This window comes from Neoarius graeffei, chromosome 24, assembly GCF_027579695.1.
Source record: "Neoarius graeffei isolate fNeoGra1 chromosome 24, fNeoGra1.pri, whole genome shotgun sequence".
Classification (NCBI taxonomy): Eukaryota; Metazoa; Chordata; class Actinopteri; order Siluriformes; family Ariidae; genus Neoarius; species Neoarius graeffei.
In genome coordinates, this window is record NC_083592.1 from 40,043,658 (window position 1) to 40,066,712 (window position 23,055).

Below are 23,055 nucleotides of genomic sequence, written 5' to 3' on the forward strand. Positions count from 1 at the left end.
TGCTCGCGTGTCAAAATGTAACTGCCGCAGAAGGCTTCCGCCCAAGCAGACATGCCTTCAGTGTTGCCAGATATTGCTAACGTTTTCCACCCCAAAATATGTTCAAAACCGGCCAAAAAGCACCTAAACCTGCCCAATCTGGCAACACTGCATGCCTTTCCGGTCAAGTGATTGTGATTGGCTTGTGGCACACCTAGCCAGCCAATGAGCTGCTTGTTTACAGATTCGCTCCCCGCGTCGCAACCAGAATGGCGACCGCTTAAAAGAAATGAATGCTCTGCCAGTGGCGAGTGTGGACGTTGCGTGACTCGCAGAAGATTGTCGCAGGTCGGCGAAAAAACGACTTACTAATAGATATAAAAAAAAAAGTTATTTAAGTTTAAAATTTAATTTAAATAAAAAGTAAAGTATTCATAAATTGAAGTTTGGAAGCACCTCTGTTTTTGGGCTGAGGAGAAGTTTGAAAGGGTGTACCGCAATTCTGCCTTCTTGTATCGCGATACGGATCGTGGCTCTGCGTATCGCGATTTCGATACGCATATCGTTACAGCCCTAATCAAAAGCATTCATTTTTTCCTCTGCATCAGGAAATCTATATTAAATATCAGAGCACTGGAGAAAATCTACTGCACAAACATGGTGCTTACTGTTTACTGCCACCCATTCGTTGAGGTCTTCTCCCTCTGGGAGCATGACAGCCACACGTAGGTTGCCGCTGCCCAGCGTCGCCTCAGCATGCTTCAGCAACTCATACTGGTGCGAGCCCTCCGGAATGTTCTTCTTTGGCTTGAAAGTCTTCGATGACCGACTACTGCTGTGAAGAAAAACAAAAATAAATAAATATCTTCAAAAGAACATTTGTGGTCGACGCATAGGTTATACCTCGGCTACAAGTCAATCTTGGCCAATAAACAATATCCAATTGTGGGGGGAAATTTGGATAGGGAGAACCTTCCGTGTGTTCTTCAAAAGCACTGTGTTCATATGAGGAGACAAAATCTTATTGCCCCAAGCTCAGCTTTAAATTTGGCCTTAAGAAACAGCACTCTTCCCTCAGGGTAGAAGACAAAACTACAAGTGCTAAATAAATAAATAAAAAAAATTAATAAAGAAATAAGATTTAAACTATTACAAACGAGGACGAGCGAACAAACGTTGCACAATGTTGAAGCAGAAAAAAAAAAAAAAAATTCCGGAAGAGCAAAATGTGTTGAGGGTTTTCATTAGCCTGGCAAGCCAGACTAAATGTGAATATTTAGTCTGGCCTCGCTCGTAGACATTTCCGAAGGGTGTGGGTGGAACAACCCGCTGTCTTTCAAACTGTCTCTGTGCGTATAGGCCAACGCTCTGACCAATCAGCGCAACAGTGACTGTGACGTAGTCAGAGCGACAGAAAGCAGTGGGGGAGGCCTTGAAATAAATAATTTTTCAAAATGCGTATTAATTAATAAACAGGTTCTAGATATTAAGAAGTTTGGAGATAATGACCACAAGTTTGGAGTCTGTACCACATACTTAACATACACATTTTTTTCAAGTGTTTTTCAAGGGTTTGCTTAAACTGTTTTTGAGAGTTTTTATTTTTATTTAGTGGTGTTTGGTGAAATAATTTCCCTTAAATTTAAAATAACAGGAAAATAAGAAACAATCAAAAAGTAATGTTTCAAAGCTGTTTATTAATTCTTCGTACTGCACAAACTAGCCCCATCCTTTTGGCTACGAGCGGAGCCAGCTGGTAGATCAGACTTTTGCCATAGCCGGTCGGCAAAACAGCGAAAACGTCCTTCTTGAAAAGGAATGAGCGGAGAGCCTCTTCCTGCTCATGTTTCAACGAAAACTCCAAGTCTAATTCTTCTAAAACTGATTCCAAAGCGGAGTCAAACGCGCGCTGTTCACTAGCCATAGCCATCTTTCCTGTTGTGCTTTCTCCAGCGTCGCACAGCTTTGTCGTCACTCCTGCAAAAGCCCGCCCAAAGAATCCAAACAAAAACCTTGCGTTGTGATTGGCGGGCACGATTTGATGCCCGGGGTGTTTTTGTTTATATGGTGCAAGGCTAGACCCACTCGCAGGCAAAAAATATTTTTGGCCGCTAGGCGGGTGGGTCTAGTTTACTAGGCTTTCATGTGAAATATCCTGAAGCCGTTATCTTCTGCATCAGCAGAACATCTAAAGCTGTCAAGAGCGAGATAGTAATATCTATCTACCTTTCACATCGAGCAGGATTTGTACTTCCTACATTGCCTGTCAAAGTTGGCAAAAGCCTAAACTTAAAATAATAAATAAAAATCTTCATGAAGACGACAAGCAGAAATAACTTCTTAATTCATTTCTGACAGAGGCCTAAATATGCAGAGCCAAACAACAGGAAGGAAGTGAGGCAAGGATGTGCTTGAGCAATGATTCGTTAAATATAAAGATCAAGAACCACCAACAACAAGAGAGCCAAAACAAGTCTGTCTTTCAAGCCTGAAATATCGATGTCTGGACTTCAAAGTTTTTTTTTTTTAAACCGTCATCCAAGTACAGTTCCACAGGACAACAGGCAATACTTAAATAACATTGGCTGGCTTTTTGTCGTGGTATATCAGATATATTCCATTCGACGAGCATGATACTGAAAGAGTCGAAGACGAGTTCAATATCATGCTAGCTGAATGGAATATATCCGATATGCCATGAAAAAAATCCAGCCAATATTATTATTACACATACACATTCCTTTCAGGTGTTCAATGCGTCTTTCTCTTTCAAAATTCTCTCAAAATCTTCCGTATTTAGCGACGCAAACCTGACGGACATGTTTGTTTACAAATTGTCACAGTCGCTTGCTGTGTCTCCGACGTGTCATATCATCTTGACCAGGGGTTTTTCTAGAAAAATTTAGTATGAGGGAGCTCACCATGGCGAGGGAGCGAAGCGGGGGGGCCCGGTTGTCCGTCCCCCCCTCCGCCGTGCGAAGCCTTTGAAAAATTGAGGTTACAATGGGACATTCTGAGGCTATCTGAGAGGGGAATTGTAACAAACTGTCAACATTGAAAAAGAAAAGTAATCTTCTGCCCCGGACAGTCTTTGGCTTTCTTCCGTTTCGTGCCGCGGGATGACTTCTTTAAATGCCCAAGTGTCAACAAAAACAACTCGCAAACTACTTGTCAAAAGCTCCCGCGCCGGTGGGTGAAAGGTCATTCAGTCTCGAGAAATCTCGCTCTACAAGGTCAGCTGACCCTGTATGTAACCCATGTCAAATCTCGCAAAAGCAGCCGCGACAAGTAAACAACATGGCGCCTCAGTCTGGAAAAAACGCCAATTTGGATTGTTTTTGCACCGTCTGGCGGTGTATCTACTATGATTGGAATATTTTTGGAGTAATTATAACGTATTTGATGATCAGACACATTGTCACGTGGTGTTGCTGGGATGTTTTCACGGAGAAAAGATCGTTTTGAGAAAGATTGCATGTTGTGCAGTAGCATATAAGTGCATAGCCTAAGTGTGACTTGGGGTTCAATCGGCATTTCGGTAAGAGGGCGCACGCTGAGAGTAAGAGGGTGCAGCGCCCCTGTTCCCCGGTTTAGACAAAAGCCTGTTGACAACCATGCAATATCGTAAACCATATTCAGTGCTCTTCCTCCATCGGGTAGTGAGATAATACACGTAGGATAAAGCCTAGGTCACAACCGGACGTACGATTTTTTGGCCGTGTGATTTTTGGTGTTCCCCAAATCGCTGCGTTTTTTTTGTTCGTGGAGAAAGATGCACGTTGGCTGTAAGTTTGTCTTGCAACCTGAAAAAAACGTAAGCGCCCGTAGAGTTTGTTTGCATGACATGACAAAGAACCTATACGGCCGGTCTGCGGCCAGTCTACGGCTCGAAAATCAGCACGTCACACGCGTGCCCTCTGTGCGTTTCTTGCGCGTAGACCGGCCGTAGGAGCACGTACGGCCGGTTGTGACCAAGGCATAAGCAATATGCTAACAATATTGCATGCTATCAAACCAAATGAATGAAACCTGCTAGAAGGGAATAGAACACGTTTTTATTCAATCGAAAAAGTGCCCTGTATGTATAATAATCCACAATCCTCAATGTACAGGATTCTAATGAGTGTAAATAAGTAGAAGATGAGCTGATGTGTACAATACCAAAGCAAGAGGATAAACTGTACATGACCATAAGGTGCACTGATCTCTAACTAAACACAGGACAGAAGTCGTATCATCCAGAAAGCTGGGCATACGAGCCTTGTGTTTCCATTCCATCCTGTACTAACCTCCTTTAACAACGAATTAGCTTGATGCCCCAGTGAACAACTACAAGGATGTGTTTTTAAGGGTGCACTCAAACTAGGTGATCCGTACTATGCCTGAGTACATTTGACTCCCAAAGTCCAGTTCCTTTGACGAGTCTGATCACTGCGCATCATGCTCTGGATCACTTCAAGAGTCCATTTCACTCACGCACATTACGCTTCTGGTGTGAACCGCTAACCGTGCCCAAGCACAGAACTCTAACGTGCACTTTTCAATTCATTCAAGATATATCTGGATCAATACCGAGTCTGGTTTTCACCTTCTTCACGAATCTGTGAGTAAACCTGCACATTCCTTCTTCAGTATCAGCTGCCTCTGTAAAAATCTTGTGTGCACCAGGATTGACTGAAAATCCGTCCGGTGCGTCAGAGGGCCTTGTGTCACCACGCCCAAAATGACTCAAAAGAAGCTTTAGTGAAAAAGAGTCATATTTTCATGTTATCATGCTACTTTTCCTCAACACAAAAAGTCGTGTCATGACTGCACAAGCGTGCTCAGACCAGAAACGTTCAGCGCAGGCCAGAGGTTGAGTGGAGAGGCGGGTCAAACATGCTCGGGCATGGTACAAGGCAAAAATGCCTAGTGCGAGTACACCCTAATAGAGACTAGAAAGCACTTCTGCAAGTTGCTCTGGATAAGGCCGTATATGTAAATTTAAATGTAAATGTAGTGACTTCCATTTGCCATTCAGTCCAGCCCCAAACACTGTTGATACAAGACACTGTTCCTCGCTCCTTCCCCTGGGCCTGGCTTTTGAAGAGAACATCTTTCAGCGGAGGAGGAGCGAAGTCAAGTGACTCACTGTTATTTTTATACAAGCTTCAAGTCAGGCCTCGGTTACATTTCTGCAGCTGCCAGTGCGCATGCATGCATGCATGCAACGGGAATGTGTGCGCTAAGGGGTGGGTTTACAGGTAACACAGAGGAATATGGGGAGGGGGCAGTCTTGCATTTCACTGCAATAAGGAGAATGGAAAAAAGTGGGCTAGTAACATGCTGGATGTGATGAAAAAATGTTTGAGGCTAAAAATCGATGAAACCTACAGAACAAGGGCTCAATGTTTCACCGGATACTTCTCCCCATCTTAAACTATCGGCATTAACATGAAGCCGAGCTAACGCACAGCACTATAGAGGTGCATGCTTGCTATCTTGTTAGAGTTTTTCCTTATTTTCAAGCATTTTTCTATCACTAAGTACCTTTTAATAATCTCGTCTCATCATCTCTAGCCTGTTCTACAGGGTCGCAGGCGAGCTGGAGCCTATCCCAGCTGACTACGGGCGAAAGGCGGGGTACACCCTGGACAAGTCGCCAGGTCATCACAGGGCTGACACTTAGGCTACATTTACACTAGACCGTATCTGTCTCGTTTTCTTCGCGGACGCACTGTCCGTTTACATTAACCCCCCTGAAAAAGCGGGGAAACGGGAATCCGCCAGCGTCCACGTATTCAATCTAGATCGTATCAGCTCCGGTGCTGTGTAAACATTGAGAATACGCGAATACGCTGTGCTGAGCTCTAGCTGGCGTCTCATTGGACAACGTCACTGTGACATCCACCTTCCTGATTCGCTGGCGTTGGTCATGTGACGCGACTGCTGAAAAACGGCGCAGACTTCCGCCTTGTATCACCTTTCATTAAAGAGTATAAAAGTATGAAAATACTGCAAATACTGATGCAAATACTGCCCATTGTGTAGTTATGATTGTCTTTAGGCTTGCCATCCTTCCACTTGCAAGTAATAAGTGATATGCGCTGGGATCTCACACACAGCGGCTCAGTCCCGAATCGTGGCTTGTTCACTTCACTCGCGCGCTCTGTGAGCTGCGCAGGGCCGGAGTGCGCACCCTCCAGAGGGCACTCGCTGTTCAGGGCGGAGTGATTTGGAGCGCAGGATGCCTGCGGAGCCGAGCGTATCCGCGTATTGGTGTTGCTGTGTGCACGGCTAACGGTTTTAGTGTCAACGCGAATCGTTTTAAGAACGTTAATCTGATGATCCGCTGATTCGACGTAATGTAAACGTAGCCATAGACACAGACAACCATTCACACTCACATTCACACCTACGGTCAATTTAGAGTCACCAGTTAACCTAAACTGCATGTCTTTGGACTGTGGGGGAAACCGGAGCACCCGGAGGAAACCCGCGCGGACAACATGCAAACTCCGCACAGAAAGGCCCTCGCCGGCCACGGGGCTCGAACCCGGACCTTCTTGCTGTGAGGCGACAGCGCTAACCACTACACCACCGTGCCGCCCACCTTTTAATAATAATAAAAAAGAATAACAAAGTTTAACTTATACAGCACCTCTCACACCCAAAGTCGCTTTACAGTTACAAAAATCAGTCCGCCAAAAGAGATCAGGATGTAACTCCAGTGGCGTGGTTGCCCACAATCCCACCAAAAGGTTCACGAGGGTAAATCTCACACCGCCTTAACAGATGCCAACAGGCAACAGTGCTCTGAACACCGCGCCATGGATCCAGAAAGTGGGCAGAGAAGCACCACCACACAGAGCGCTGGGCAACTCCGATGTTAAAGAGAACAACGAGCTCACTGCAGTCCATAGCGAGCAGAACACGCATGACCCATGGCAGACTAAGGCCTGAGGAAACCGATGCCGAAAACTGGGTCTGGAGCTACGCCACAACCGGTGGACAAAACATTCAAACCATACAAAACACAGAGAAAAAAAAAAAGCAGCCAGAACACACCACGTACTCTCAACCGGAAATGTTAGTTTTACTAACCTCACTGTCTGTGCATCGTCAATAACATGCTGTAACGTGACTTTCTCTGCCTCTATCACTCATGGCCTACATTTTGCACATTGAGATTGCCCACGAATCAATTAATATTCATATCTTCCTTAGCTGACTTACATCAGGTTTGGTATACAGCAGACCTGCGTGCCACAAAATATGAGGAACGAGTGCGTGCATGCATATGAGAGCAAGCACATTTTTCCTCGCCATCAGCGTTTTTAACCAGCTTCTGATCCAAACCTGAGCAGGAACCTGTTTGTTTATTATTTAATGCCAGGAAACCACAAGCTAAAATCACTTACATTCGCCTTGATTCCCAGGAAACACTCGGAGAAATGTGAGAAAAGGTGGGAGATTACAGGAAGAAACCGAACTTGATCTCTCCATGGGGTCACATTTAAAAAAAAAAAAAAAAAAAAGCTTCATTTGAGCTTAAGTTTTGGAACAGACTTTACATATTGCGAGAGGAATTCCCCAGAGTGGCGAGATCGAGACTCTCTGCTTTTTTAATACAGAGTTGTTTGGCTACATTTCTGCACTTTGCTGTACACAACATACTTGGAAACAAATCTACTTCCTGGAGCCATAAAGCGTTTTATTCAAATTTACGTTATTTAGTTGTCTAATTATTTTTGCGTGATTGAGGTTTAGATTAAATCCATTCAATTCTACAGACCAAATAATAAAATCTCAAAACTAAAATAACTCAATTTGACAGCCACGGACCTACACAACACCGCGTCCTACAATGCACATAACATTTATATGCTACTTCAAGGTCCCATGGCATGAAATTTTCACTTTCTGAGGTTTTTTAACATTAAAATGAGTTCCTCTGACCTTCTTAAGTCACCCCAGTGGCTAGAAATTTCATAATGTGTAAACCAAACTATACCCAACATTTGAGAATGGCGCGTCAAAACGGCGCGTTGATAAGCTCTTCCCTTTACTACGTCAGCAAGGGAGATGATCCCCACGCCCCCCCTCTGGATTCCCACCCACTGTATGGATTGCCCGCCCAACTCAGAAGTTGCTGTTTGTCCTACCAAGCCTACTGCGCATGCGCAGAACACATGACTACATTTTGTAGTGAGGAGCCCATAGAAGACACAACATGGAAATTGTGCTGTACATGGATGTGACAACACAGAAAGGAGTCTGTTTTTACTGCCGACGGGAGAGCCCCTGAAGACGCAGTGGCTTAATTTTATTTACTTCAATAATATGCCGTCGAGTCTACCTAAGACGGTGTATGTTTGTCGGAAGCATTTTCCTGATGAATGTTTCCACAACTTGGGACAGTAGGGCAGGTTTTGCACATCAACTGTCACTGAAGCCTGGGTCTGTGCCAAGCATCCCTGCCGCATCAGCAACAAACACCGAACAAGTAAGTGTATAACTGTGCTGTGTTTTAAAATCGGTGCGTTAGCCTAGCAATGGCTACATTAGCTGTGCAGCTAACCGCTTCCTGCAGTTAGCCAGGTACATGGGCTCGAGTTGTACCATTTTTTTTTTTTTAGACAGGGCGGACGGACCAGGGCATTCGCCCGCCTGGCCGTGCCCGACGAGGAGCGCTCTCGGCCGGCTTGGGAGGCAGACGGCAGCCCCTCCTGGAAGTGCAGTTTTACCATGGGCCTCATGCAGAAAAAAATGACAAAGTCCCACTGCTCAGTTTACCATGGGCCTCAGGTGGGAAAAAATGACAAAGTCCCAGTTTTACCATGGGCTCGAGTTGTACCATTTTTTAGACAGGGCGGACGGACCAGGGCATTCGCCCGCCTGGCCGTGCCCGACGAGGAGCGCTCTCGGCCGGCTTGGGAGGCAGACGGCAGCCCCTCCCCCTCCCCCCATGGCACGCCCCCACCGTCTACCCTTCCCCGCCTCCTGCTTCTCATTAGCAAAACGACGCACTGGGAAAAGCGCTGAAATGGGGCTTTCTCCCAGGAGGCTATATCTACGTACCGAGGGTTCATTTCGAGAAAGGCTGCGGATATAACATCCGGAAGCCTCCACGAGCCCGTTTAAAGCATCAACAAACCACCAACAAACCACCATGCCATGGGTCCTTTAATAAAGCTTGTACTGTTCAACATGGTGTCTGCAATTTTTTTTTTTTTTTTTAAAAGAGGACATGCCATACCCTTCGAGTATTTTAAATGAGACACTTTTCAAAAGTCTGCAAGTTTTTTTTTTAATTGAAAAACCACCTGGGTCCTTTCTCATGCTGTTTTAACACAGTATGAAAACCCTGCAGGATAAGACAGGCTGTTTTTGCTCAAATCTGTAATTAGCTTCGCTCTGATTGGCTAATATCTTTAAACGAGAACTCTGTGAGCCTCAGCCACACCCTTACCACAAACACGCATGGAACTGTATCTGCACTGTGAGAGCTAAGTAATGGCTTCTGTTACAGGATTACAGGCTTACATGCATGAACCCGAGTCAGAAGAGGAAAACAAAGGCATGGACTCCGAACCAGCACCACAACCATGACTACAGAGGCTGTTCACCTTGGAGACCTGCTGCAGATATGGGTACGGCCCGGCACAAGATTTACAACCTCTCAATCAGATCTTCAAGAACCAGTGAGAGTTCAGCGGATGCTTTGGAAGAATATGCAAACTCTGGTTTTCTTTTGTGCATCCTGGAAAAGCACACTTATGCCTTCCAGGTATCATCTGATGAATAACTATGCAGATGGCTGTTTGTGGATGATTTAGATTGCTGTGGGCAGTCATGTGTTAATGACCGGTGGTACCATAAAAAAAAAAAAAATTAAACTAGACAGAACTTGACGCCAAGGGTGTCGATGGGGATGCCTCCGCCTGGTAGACTACACACCTTATTAAGTTGTGATTTGGGGATGGACATTTGACCTCACAGTAATCTTGACCTGGTGAAATTACTTGTATTAGCCTTGGAGATAGTGTGTTCACAAGGTTCTTGGACAGACATTTGACCTCACAGTGACCTTGACCTTAGACCTTTTGATCTCAAAATCTAATCAGTTCATGTTTGTCCCAAAGCGCACAAATGATGAAAGTTTGGTGAAATTCCTTTCATTAGCCTTTGAGATATCGTGTTCACAAGATTTCGGGATGGACAGACGGAAGGTTTCAGGACGGACGCATGCACGGACAACCCGAAAACATAATGCCTCCAGCACCTTACGGTAGCGGAGGCATAAAAAGGAGTAGGGATGTCCATTTTGGATTGTCTGTCATCGACACTCCTTAATCGATGATTCACCATTAGCCGATAAAAAACTGTAGGCCTATTTAGAATGGATAAGTGACTGTGACAGCAATACAAAAAAAAAAATGCTTTTTTTTTCCCCCAAGCGCAAACATTTTATAACTTATGTAAATAATTAGCAAGACGTTGCCAGACTTTGCAATGAACAAAACAGATTAACAAAATGAAACAAACATTTAATCCTCCAGCGCAAAGTGCTCTTAACTGGCAGCCTACATCTCCCGTATAAGTAGAGCTGGGCGACATGGCCTAAAAAAAAATTTGATTTTTTCACAAAAAATCTGATTTTCGATTTTAATCGATTTTCCCCCTTACTAAAAATCAAACTACAGATGACAAAGAAATGGTTCAAAACAAGTTTTACCTTTACTGTGTTTTCACTTAAATTTCCCCCTTTGGGGTTAAAGTGCAACCAGAAACCAAAAACAAGCCAAAAAACAAGCTTGTAGATGAGAACATCGCGATAGCATCTGTGATTGCCTTCCACCGCGCCCCATTCTTATCATAAGGCACACAGTTCGAAAATGTGTCCGGGACGGTTGCTTGCTTTACTTTGGATGGCGTGCTCGTGCTGCGGCTGTTTTCATTCCGCTGGGAGCAGCACTTCTCCCGCTCCGCTGCAGGCTTCTGTTTAGTACCCTGTCCACACTAGGGATTTTGTACCGATACGAAACTACTTTCGTACCGCAACACCTGTCCACACTAGCAACTATACCAGTACAACTGTATCGGTATGAAACCCACAAATGTATGGGTTTCGTACCGGTACAGTATCGGTACTGTAGCGCGTCGCTGTAGTGTGGACAGATGAAGCGGCTCTGTATCGATACAAATATAACGCGCAAGCGCAATGAACCATTCCTACGTCTTCCGGGTTATTCATACAATACAATACGCCCGTGCTTTCCAGCTGTAAATAAAACGTCAAAACGGCTCAAAACGACCGTGGAACTACATGGAGCAAAGAAAGGGGGGAGAAAGGGAGGGGGGAGGGGGAAAGAGGGAGGAAGAAAGGAGAAAGAGGGGAAAAGGGAGAGAAAGGGAGGGGAAGAGAAGGAAAGAGGGAGAAAGGGAGGGGAAGAGAAGGGAAGAGGGAGAAAGTGAGGGGGGAGAAAGGGAGATTCGTTTTCTTTGTTTCTTTCTCAACTGCCTCGCATGTTTTATACGATTCGACTGAATAAATGACCACCAGAAATACAGACTGTACATTGACAAAAAGCACACACACGTTGTTTCATCCGCCATATTCTCGGAAGGAAATTACTCGGTAACCACGGAAACACTTTGCGCACGCGCATTTCAACTTCCGTGAAAGAAAACCGCAAACATTTCTCGCTAGTGTGGACAGATGCACTAAACTGTACCGGTATACTTTGTATCGATACAGTTATACTACTTTCGTACCGGTATAAGTGTGAACACAGCATAAGGTGTTGGAATAAATTTGTCATGCTGCTTCCTTTGGAAGCAACTGTTTTCAAACACACCCGACAACGAGGACTTGTTTGGTCTGCGTCCGACGCCGCAAAACCGAACCAATCCCAGATCACGGAGAAAGCTGCTCCTTTCTTGGGCACAAGTTGCGACTTTTCCCCAATCGCTGCCATGTTGTTTGTGTGTGTCTATGGCAAGTGCACGGGAGGAGGGCTATAGTGTCAGTGCCCGATCCGTCCCTGCTGCCCGATCTGTTCTGCACATGCGCAGAGGGGAGCGTTGGTGGCAGAAGTTAAAACTGAGAGAAAACTGATTTTCATTTAAAAAAAAAAAAAATCGTCCTAACTGTAAATTCGAATTAATCGATAAAATCGATTTATCGCCCAGCTCTACGTATAAGAAAATATTGTAAAACCCAGGCCTATTAAAATGAACAGCAAGTGGGCACACTTTCTAATGCATAAGCACAGAGTGCTGTAACAAAAACTAACTCCACTAACGGGTATATCCAATTTAATTAACGATCAAACACAAACGTTTTAACAAAAGGGAAAATTCTCATTCATACAAAAAAAAAAAAAAAAAAACCACACCCACCCTATAGCCTATTTCAACCCAGACAACTTGCTGACTGATTTTTATTCAGAGATAGCACCATGTCGACATGATTGTGCACAGTCTAATTAACAATTATTCCACGAAATCAAGTCATACATCCACAACAGGGGTCGAAATTAACTTTTGAATGGACTTGCCCTCAGGGCAACCAACCCCAAAAATTTACTTGCCTGCAGGCATGTATCAGTTGCCCTGCTTTTTTGCACGTTGACTGGGTAAGTAATTTGCATAAAAAGCAATCTGGATGTACATTATAGAGTATGCAATAAAATATTTCAGCTTGTTTTGCCATTGTTTGATTACTGATAGAAATAAAGTTATAACACTCATGTGTTTGGTGTTTATTTCATCATGATGAACAGTAAAACAACTCGGTATAACTACTAGTATCTTCTATTAAACATGTTAAACAGTCAGAAAACATCATGTCATCATGGTCAAGTGTAACTGATCAAATCAGAATTAAAAATCAGTCCAAAAAGACGCTTCGTTCGTTCTAGCCTACGCGACCGTGGCGCCTCGTGTGAATAATCATAATATCATGTAGCGCCATCTCGCGAATGGAAGCGTCAACTACCGCAATGAACCAAAGTCAAGGACAAACGAAAGAGAAGACGGGAAAAATAAAGTTTTCATTCTGTTTCTGTTAGGAATCAACTACTTAATTTTTCTTGGTAAAATAGACATTCAAACACAGTTGTCCAACGGACAACTAGTGATAATTTTCTTGTTGCCCGAGTACGAGAATGACTTGCCCATGTTCGTCAGTACATGCTTAATTTCGACCCCTGAACAATCACTGGATTTTGAGAAACTGAGCGCTTTTATTTCTTGCAAATTTAATAAATAAGAACTTTATACAAAACGCCTGACAAAATCATTTCTGCTTGGAATGTAAACAAACCGACACAAAGGTAGAAATTTGTGAAACATGCTATAATAATTCTTGAAAAATGAAGGAAAAAAAAACGTTCTCACCATCAAATACTTTTATTCCATATTTTGTTGCTTTTTTGGGGGTTTGTTTTTGAGTTTTTATTTTGTCCTCGGTTGGTTCGGCAACACGCTGCGTCATTTTGTTTCTCTCTACTCACGGTCTATGAGCTGATAGCCTGGTAGTAGACAGTGTTGGGAGTAACGCGTTACAAAAGTAACGAATTACTGTAATGCATTGCTTTTTACAGTAACACGGTAATGTAAGGCATTACAGAAAAAAATTTGGTAATATTTTACTCGGTACAAATGTCAGTAACGCGCGTTACAATGCATTTTTAACTTGGAATGAAGTGGGTTTTTTTCTAGTCTGGCTAACGCGACTTCAAAGCTCTGCGAGCATTTGGTCTGGCAAAGCTATTAAGCCCAACCGTTTCCCAAAGCGTGTGGTTGACCCGCCTCCCTGAAATGCCTCCGTTTGCTACTGGTCGAAGCCAGAAAAGGCTGTGACAAAGCTTAAACCAATCACATCACTCTTTCCTCTGACGTATGACACACGACGGGGCTAACTGGTAGATTAAACCATAGACATCCTATTATTAAACTCTTACCGAAGCCGGTCGGGAGCAAGGCGAAAACGTCCTTCCTTTCAATAAATACCTCCAGGGCTGCTCTTTGCTCTGTTTTCAATGAGAACTTCCCGTTGAATGCTTTCAATACAGCATTCGTGAATGAAGCGCTTCCGGCATAGATTCTGTAAACAATCTATGGCTTCCGGTCGCAGTTCTACTACGTCAGTGCCTTGAACACGCCTCTACCCAGGGCCGTTGGAGATGCTCAAAGTTGATTGGCTCCCGATTTTTCGGGAGCTTGGAAAAGCTGTAGATAGCTTGCCTTGCCAGACTAAGTTCGCAACAGGCCCTCATGTTGCGTCACGCTTAGGATGGGCGAGCCCAGGCTAGGTTTTTTCCTTCATACAAATTCGCCAGAATCACTGCGAGATCAGCAAAGGTGAAACGTCTGCGCAAAATGTTTCACTTCCTTTTCCTTTAGGATAGTTAGACAGGAGAGAGAGAGAGAGAGAGAGAGAGAGAGAGAGGAGTGAACCTGCAGCTGATCTAACGTCGGATAGCACATTCTCCAGATGGGCATACGCCCATTACTTTAAGTCTGTGAAAAATAAAGATGTGAAGAACATCGTAGTCAAATGCACTTTGTGTGCTAAACCTAAAGAACTGTCCACTTCCCGAAATAGCACCAGTAATTTAACTAAGCACTTACAGAGGTGCCATAGTAACATGAAGTTAGCAAGGAAGCAAGCGGAGGATGAGAGTGGCGATAAAAATCACAAAGCAGCCAAAATTAACGTTCTGCCGCTCTGAGATGCTCCTTCAGCCTCAAGAGGTTAGGAGACTTGTGGCGGAGTATGTTGTTGAAGATATGCTGGCAGTTTGTTTACATTTTTGTCCTGTATGACTGAGTTTTTTTTCTGGTCGGAAGTCAGACTAAAGTGATTGAGCTGCCTTTCCTTCGAGGGCTAATATGCCTAAGCACTTCAATATCATTAAAAGCACTTTGATTTTATTTCTAATTCTGTTTTTCGAAATGTGACTGGGTAGCCTCATATAGCTAATAGTCACTGTCTAGCTGTGATTTAAAAGGCTTGTGGGTTTTTTCCAGGCCAGTTTTATTGTAGGCTACGATTTGCCATAATATGTTCATTTTTGTTAAATTTCTGAAATGGAGTCATATCCCTTAGGGCTAATCTTTTTTTTTTTTATGAAGCATAAACTATGCTTAATGCTGTAAACTTGAAAACAATAAAGGCATAGAAATGCTAATTTTGTATCGTGTCATATCTTTAGACATTACAATACAGTTCAATTAATGTTAATATGAATAGGCCTAAAGTTACAGTATTTCTATCACAATTTGCTAGACTTTCACCTTTTGTCTGTTCTTGCGATGATTGTTCCTTGTATTGTGCCATGAGCCGTCACTGTGGCTATTATATGGAGCACTTGCATGTGACGTCACAGCCGATCCAGATTGTGACAGACGCCATCTTGTCGGTCAAACGCCATTTTCCGCCTTCTACTTCTGCTTCTACCTTTTCTTCTGGAAAAACCTACTATATACACAATTCTACTACAACGGCTGCAGCTACAAGCTCTCCCTACCTGTGCACGTTTATGTTTTTTGTGTGTATTTTTGCGTGTTGTTCATCTGTACTGGACTTCAATATCCACTACAACCGTATGGACTTACTGGACATTGGTTTCCAGCAGAAAATGACGGTTTGTAGCAATTTCCATCGCATGCACAACATTCCGGACAAGATAGCGAGACCGGCGGGGTCTCCGTGGATTGTTATCGGAAGCAAAGCGAAGGAGGCGGCGTCGGGAGCGGAAGTAAAAGCAAGGCTGCAGAGCCGGCCTGTTGACTAAGCTCAGAAAACAGCCACTCAAATCTCCACTGCTAAGCCTTTACCTTTCCAACGCCAGATCCATGGTAAACAAGACGGACGATTTGGAATTACAGCTGGAATTACCTTATTCTATTATCGGCTGGTCAGTAATACTCAATACTTAAGTGACTTACCCGTCCAATGAGGATTATTTTCTTGTTTACAAGATGCCGCGGCTGACAAATCCTGAATTTCTGTAAAGATAACTGTCCAGAGATTTATAAGCACGCAGTGCTTCACTACTGAACAGCGAGGGAAAGTTAACGAGGTAATTATACACATCTGGGTATTCCGCTGGCAGTTCAATATCCACCAACACGGTCGTGAAAACTCCGTCCGGTAAGCCATAAGGGTCACTAATCTGTAGATCGTTTATTTTAGACACATCTAGTTATCTGTTCATTAGAAAAATGAGCCGTGTAGTCCGTCGGTTGAAATTGATCCATTCTGTACACGAGTGCAGTAGTATTCAGCTGTGTTTTTTACCGACAAGATGGTGGCTGTGTACTTTCCAGTCACGTGACTGCAAGATCTCTATTCCACTGTTTTTATCCATAAGCCTAGCTCAGTCAGATACCACATCACCTTCCACTGGATGCGTGATGAGCTATTGAGTGTCTTGAGCTACATTTAGATTGCCAAATCCATACTTCCAGTTATTTTGGTGAGAGTAACTTAAAAGTAATGCAATAGTAGTGTAATGCCTTACATTTTAGATACAGTAATATTGTAATGTAACTAATTACTTTAAAATTACAGTAACAAGTAATAAATAATGCAAAACAGTTTTGAAGTAACTTGCCCAACACTGGTAGTAGAGTAGCCAATCAGAGCGCACAATTGCTCATATCCAGTGAATGTGGATAGAATAATTACTGTGATCCCCCCCAGCGCAGAATTGAGGTTTTTCCACCCACGTGACCAAGTCATGTGAGGCTGCCATTTTGGACGTCACGGCTCGAATCAGTTTGAATGCGAGGAAGGCGACAAACGAAAAACATAAAAGAAAAAGGAGCGAGATGCAGAAAACACCTTCACTATCCAGCGACGTAGGGCATTTACAGGGCGAGCAGAGGGAGAGGTATTTGCAAAAATTGAGGTTAGCAGGCTTAGAGAACGACGTTTACCTGCTTCCACCAGGATTGTTCACTGACGTACGGAAGTACACGAAGCCCTCGTCTTTACCTGACTTCGGCCCACATGATCTGTATACCTATGTCGTTAAAAACCCATCGCCATACACAGGGATTGATCTGAAAGCGTATAAGAGTTTGGATGCCTACAAATATTTTGTGTCAGGCTGGGTAACATGCCTACATCAGCGGGTCGTCCCTGGAGCCGGTGGTCGCCATCTTATTACAGCTAAGGTTTGTTCACATTTTCATTTACTTTCGGTCCTCAGGATAAACAAAATTTTATTAAAGGTCATTGAAATAACTTCTTAGTCTGTTGAGACATGGCCCGTTATAAATTTGCTGTTACCAGGCAATGACCAAGAACTGTATTATTAGGGTCGGTGTCTGTGTTGTAGCAGTGTACTAGCAGCTAGCTGTTAGCACTAGCTAATGTCAACAACATACTAGCTAGTATGTTACTGTAGCAATGTTTACGTTCAGTCATTTGGATGACTGTTAAAACCTTTCAGTCTCAAGTTTTTCCTTTACTGTATTTACTAGTTTACTGTAATTATGATCCGGCAGCTATTTACACCGGATCCAGTGTAACTAGCTGCCGGAGCGCGCTCCGGCTTGCTCCCCCTCAAATTAAGCAGCACGCTCCGGCTTGCTCCCGGAGTGCTCCGGCCGAGGTTCCGGAGCGCACTCCGGCTTGCTCCCCCTCAAATTAAGCAGCGCGCTCCGGCTTGCTCCCGGAGTGCTCCGGCCGAGGTTCCGGAGCGCACTCCGGCTTGCTCCCCCTCAAATTAAGCAGCGCGCTCCGGCTTGCTCCCGGAGTGCTCCGGGAGCAAGCCGGAGCGTGCTGCTTAATTTGAGGGGGAGCAAGCCGGAGCGCGCTCCGGCAGCTAGTTACACTGGATCCGGTGTAAATAGCTGCCGGATCATAATTACAGTAAACTAGTAAATACAGTAAAGGAAAAACTTGAGACTGAAAGGTTTTAACAGTCATCCAAATGACTGAACGTAAACATTGCTACAGTAACATACTAGCTACTATGTTGTTGACATTAGCTAGCTTGACCTTCAAAATGGCGGACACCGGGGCGTCACGTGACCCTGTGACGTCAGGTGAAAAACCTCAATACCCGCTCAGATAGCACTCATGTCCATGGTATGCAAAGATAACAGCTAGCTAGAGTGGCCAGGCTTGGGAAACATGTCTGATTCGCTCTCTGCATTTAGCACACTGCAAACTAGCTTTTTTTTTTTTTTTTTTTTTAAACCGTTTAACTGTTAGTATTAAATCGGTTAAAACTCTTCTTATTGGTTAAACAGTAAATTATGAACATCCCTAAAAACGAGAGAAGATTCTATGTAAGAAGCATGCGCTTTTATAACTGGCTTGTTCTCTTTGCCTATTTTCTTTATGGCCGTTAGACTGAAAAGCTAGCAGTCCACTTTGAAGGGCCCTGTACATCCCAGTGTCACAGCAATATGTCATTTCAAAAACAACGGAATTTTCCACAGCATGTCCCCTTTAAATCCAGTTACGTTTGTTTGAGAAGAGTGATGAGATGGTATTATAATAATAGCATGAAGTTGTTTAGCTGCTACACAACAGATCGAGTGTCGTTCCCTGGGAATTTGAACTGACAGTGTTTCACTGTTCTTTAATTAAAAGCTTCATGCGAACATCATTTCCTCAGGTCAAATGACTGCTGTGTGTCAAGAGCTAAATGTTCGATGCTACAGAACAAACATCACGTGCCTGGATAAAGCTTATGCTGACACTTTCTTCAACCGAGTAACCGAGTGTATGAGGACATTTTGAGGAACCATACATTTCATGAAACCAAAACTGGCTGATGGAAAAAAGTCTAATATAGAGTGACGGCAGAAACGATTGACCTTTAACAAGAACAATAATATAAGTAATATCTCACACACTCGGTCACAACTCGTTACAAAATGTGCACCTTTTAGTCCTTAGTCCTAAAAAGCTACCGTAATTGGACATTTTAATTTAAATGTATTACATATAAATGTACGAGTTAATAATATTAGAAGAAAAGGTTTACATGTTCACGTCTGAAGAATCCGCGATGACAGTGTGTGTTATGCTGGTTTTACACTTGTTTAAGTTGATCACACATCAGAAAAGCACCACAGTCTGCTTACATCAACCACCAGAGTGATCTGAGCATGTGCAGAAAATCGCCAAAACAGAAACAATCAATCACAGGTGGCACGGTGGTGTAGTGGTTAGCGCTGTCGCCTCACAGCAAGAAGGTCCGGGTTCGAGCCCTGTGGCCAGCGAGGGCCTTTCTGTGCGGAGTTTGCATGTTCTCCCCGTGTCCGCGTGGGTTTCCTCCGGGTGCTCCGGTTTCCCCCACAGTCCAAAGACATGCAGGTTAGGTTAACTGGTGACTCTAAATTGACCGTAGGTGTGAATGTGAGTGTGAATGGTTGTCTGTGTCTATGTGTCAGCCCTGTGATGACCTGGCGACTTGTCCAGGGTGTACCCCGCCTTTCGCCCGTAGTCAGCTGGGATAGGCTCCAGCTTGCCTGCGACCCTGTAGAACAGGATAAAGCGGCTAGAGATGAGATGAGAAACAATCACAGAAGTGAGCTTGGTGTAACGAACATTTTTTCTGTCCAGCCAATATAAAATTTTCATCCTGTTTACTTCCATGTTGTCTCACTTTTTGTCCTTTCTAAGGATTCAAACTGATCAGATGTTATCAATACTTTAATTTTGCTTATCAGTCCAATCCTATCAAATTCCTGATCAATTTTCTGCATGAAAAAAAAGCGAGTCCACAGGTTTTCAGCATCAACACAGTTGTTTTATTAACACAGTGTAGAATGTCTACCTAACAACATCTGAACTTGTTAAAAGAAGCATGAAAGGGTTTTGCTGGCTGAGAGGTGATGGGTGCGTCAAGCAGCTGGCTGTAGCCTCAGAGTTTTGTGGTGCAACAATCTAAGCTTACTAGAAAAATATCACAGTTTCAGGCGGGGCGGAGCAAAAAGTGACAAAGCAGTGTTTCGACTAAAGTTATAAATAACTTTGAAAGAGACTTTGCATTATAGGCTCGCCGATTTGGGTGCAATAGGGTAGGTGCGATTATTAAACCACCTTTTTTTCTCTCCCTCTCAAACACACAGTGATGTGTGGGTTGATACCAGGCTTCACCTATGAGATACAGAGTGGTAGCTGTAGCTTTTGACTTTTTTTGGTCATAAAGAAGCAGCCAGTCATGCAAACACTGACGATATGCGACTTAACCAGAGAAAAGTTTAGCATCATCCGTATTTAACTTGTGTGTCGAATAACCGTGGACCTGAACTCCCTTCTTCTTCTACACAGTGCAGCCAAACACTAGGCTACTATTTTGTCACATATCACCATTAAGATGTTAAAGATGCATCAAGAGAGAGAAAGTTCATGTCTTTACCTATTTTGGTGCTTTTCACTTGTTTATTTAGTAGCCTAATAGTGCCTGGCTCTAGGCTAAGATCCATTTGGCTATATCTTGCAATTAAGCAAGGTATTACTATGCTTGTTAATAAAATATAATCTCCTTAGACTATGATATGGATGCCATTGCTATACAAGCTAAAGTTGCCGGTTTGCGGGTCGGATCTGGGTTGATTAAAGCACGTTTTCATGGACTGACTCTCATACCAGCTTGGGTGGGTACGAGTCACTGATTCACGCATGACGAGAAGCCAACCCTCGGACCACGTCCTCCTGTTCTTGCTTTGTGTTGCAAGTTTCCAGCAGTGTAGATGCTTCATGATGCACGAGTTTTTGCAATGCACAACTGTTAGAAAAGCACTGGCATCGATAAAACTAATCAATACACTCGGAGCCATATGATTCCAACAGATCAGACAATTCCTATCCTTAGTCCTGTCATAATAAAACTGTGATGAGACATTTCCAAGACTTCGCTGCCACAATTTGACACACTGCTCTTCTTTTAAACTCCAGGTTTTGGTTGTTTTGCCACTGCCAATAATGTATTTAAAACTGTCCCATAAGGTTTTTTTGGCAATCCTGTGTTCTCCTCCTATTGGTTGACTTTAGACAAGCATCATAGATTTCAATCAAAATTTTGACACCGCCAGAACTTTGTCCTTTGCTGTCTCTGGTCGCAGTGGCACTAAACTGGCAACCACTAAGCGTGTCGCATTATATGTTCCAAGACCATCAACCTCAAATTGTGACCAAGCACCATCCTTTACGATGTAAAAGACCATGCCTGCGACAGCAAAATCAGACCAAAATGTCATACATTGTAAAATCAGCTTTCTTCAAACAAACATAGCATGTCATAAAATCCCTGAGATTTTTACAAAAATTTACCAACACGGTCAGCATTTTGTAGTCGATTGTCTTCGGTCATCGCAGCACTAAATCAGCCGGGTCACATTATGCAATCCAAGACTGCCCGAAGGATTCTTTGACGACAGACGATTTTTATCCACGACAACAAAATCAGTCTGAAAATCAACACTATAAAGCTAGTTTTACCAGAAATATTAGGTTAGGTTTAACTGAAAATGTTTAGAACAGAACTCACATCTATTCTAGGTACTGCTTTATGTTAAGTACATTACCAGGTACTACAATAAACACTAAATACATATTTAAAAAAAACAGAACATGACCCCTGGTTTGTCCTCTAACTGGCAGATTCAATTACACAAAACACATGATTTAATTCTGCTCTCCTTCAATGGACTCGTCTCTATTTTTTTCTCCATTTCTAACCCCAGCCCTGTTTCATGCAGCAGTCTTTTAGCTTTACTGAAAAGCAGAAACTGAAAATAACCAGTAGACATGTTTGTTATTTGAACTGCAGTCACAGCAACATAAAACACTTCTTCCCTTTACCACTAAACCAGACAGCAAGCTAGAAGGACAACAAATCCAGACAGTGGATATGAATCTCAAATACCTTTATGTTTCGATATGTAGTGCACTACATAGGGTGTAGAAATCACTATATGAGGCGGTATTTGGAGTGCACGTGCAGGGTAGGGAGCAGAGAGGCATTTGGGATTGAGCCAAAATGAAACTGTTGTTGGTTAAGGAAAGAAAATTGATTCCTTTATGAAATATTACCACAGAACAAAACGTTAGACGGTATATATATATCTCCTACAATCTTTAACACGTTTTTATACTTTTTAAACGTTATATAAAACGATAAATTACCAAATTACCATGACGACTTCACCATGAGGGGGAAAATAGCAAAACCAAACTAGCCCGGTGACTAGCTTTAGCAAACTTGACTGACCAAGGGATTATTCGTTGTTGTTTTGTTTTTACATCACCGACTAGTTCATATATTATGTAACTGTGTGATTTAGTACCGTAAAAGCTCCTAACGTAGCTCAATTAAACACATTCGCATCTCCAAAGCTTCCTAAAACTAATGTTGCTAGCTAGCTTAGCGCCACAGCAACCATCATCATAACATACATGGATAAAATCCATAATTTAACATTTTATACTCACAATAGAAAGCTCATATCTATCACCGAAGATATCCAGTTATTAAAACGCTATTATAACTGTTGAGATAATCGCAAACGGATCGGTAAAAGATAAAATTCCGAGTGCCAAAAACAAACACACACACCCGACCGACCGACTGTTCGCTCTACTGTGCAACAAAACTTCTCTCTACTCAAAGTCTCGTCGGTGCTGTAGTCTCGCGAGAATACAGCAATGTGATTTGCAGCATCTCAGCACGCGCTCGCTTATTTCCATCAAGACGGATTGAATGACGTATTAAAGATGCGACTTGTGTAAAAGATGTCAATACACAATAAGAAGAATTAAACAAAGTGTTAAATACACCAGAAAAGCGAGATGGAGAAACTTTTTCGACAAATGTAGTTGAAACCAAAAACAAAAGATGAAAAGGGAAACGATTACATCCAGACCGAATCTCTCTCGCTTTTTTTTCCCCCTCCACAATAAAAGTTTGGCTCATGAAAGTAATGATGGTATGTCTGATTATTAAGGCTCATCTCATCTCATTCTCTCTAGCCGCTTTATCCTGTTCTACAGGGTCGCAGGCAAGCTGGAGCCTATCCCAGCTGACTACGGGTGAAAGGCGGGGTACACCCTGGACA

General features: G+C 43.2%; 1 protein-coding gene across 2 annotated transcripts in view; it reads right to left on the reverse strand.

Annotated features, from left to right (window-relative positions):
• mob1ba (MOB kinase activator 1Ba) overlaps positions 1 to 22,598 on the reverse strand; it is a 40,817-nt gene extending 18,219 nt beyond the window's left edge. The window contains exons 1-2 of one of the 2 annotated variants that reach the window (XM_060907228.1): positions 22,433 to 22,598; positions 648 to 811 (exon numbers count right to left, since the gene is read on the reverse strand). In XM_060907228.1, the coding sequence (XP_060763211.1) occupies positions 648 to 811; positions 22,433 to 22,446 (178 nt within the window). In that variant the 5' untranslated portion in view covers positions 22,447 to 22,598. Of the gene's footprint in view, positions 1 to 647; positions 815 to 22,432 lie in introns of both variants that reach the window. The other variant, XM_060907227.1, reaches the window with a different exon arrangement.
• Positions 22,599 to 23,055: the final 457 nt, after the last annotated feature.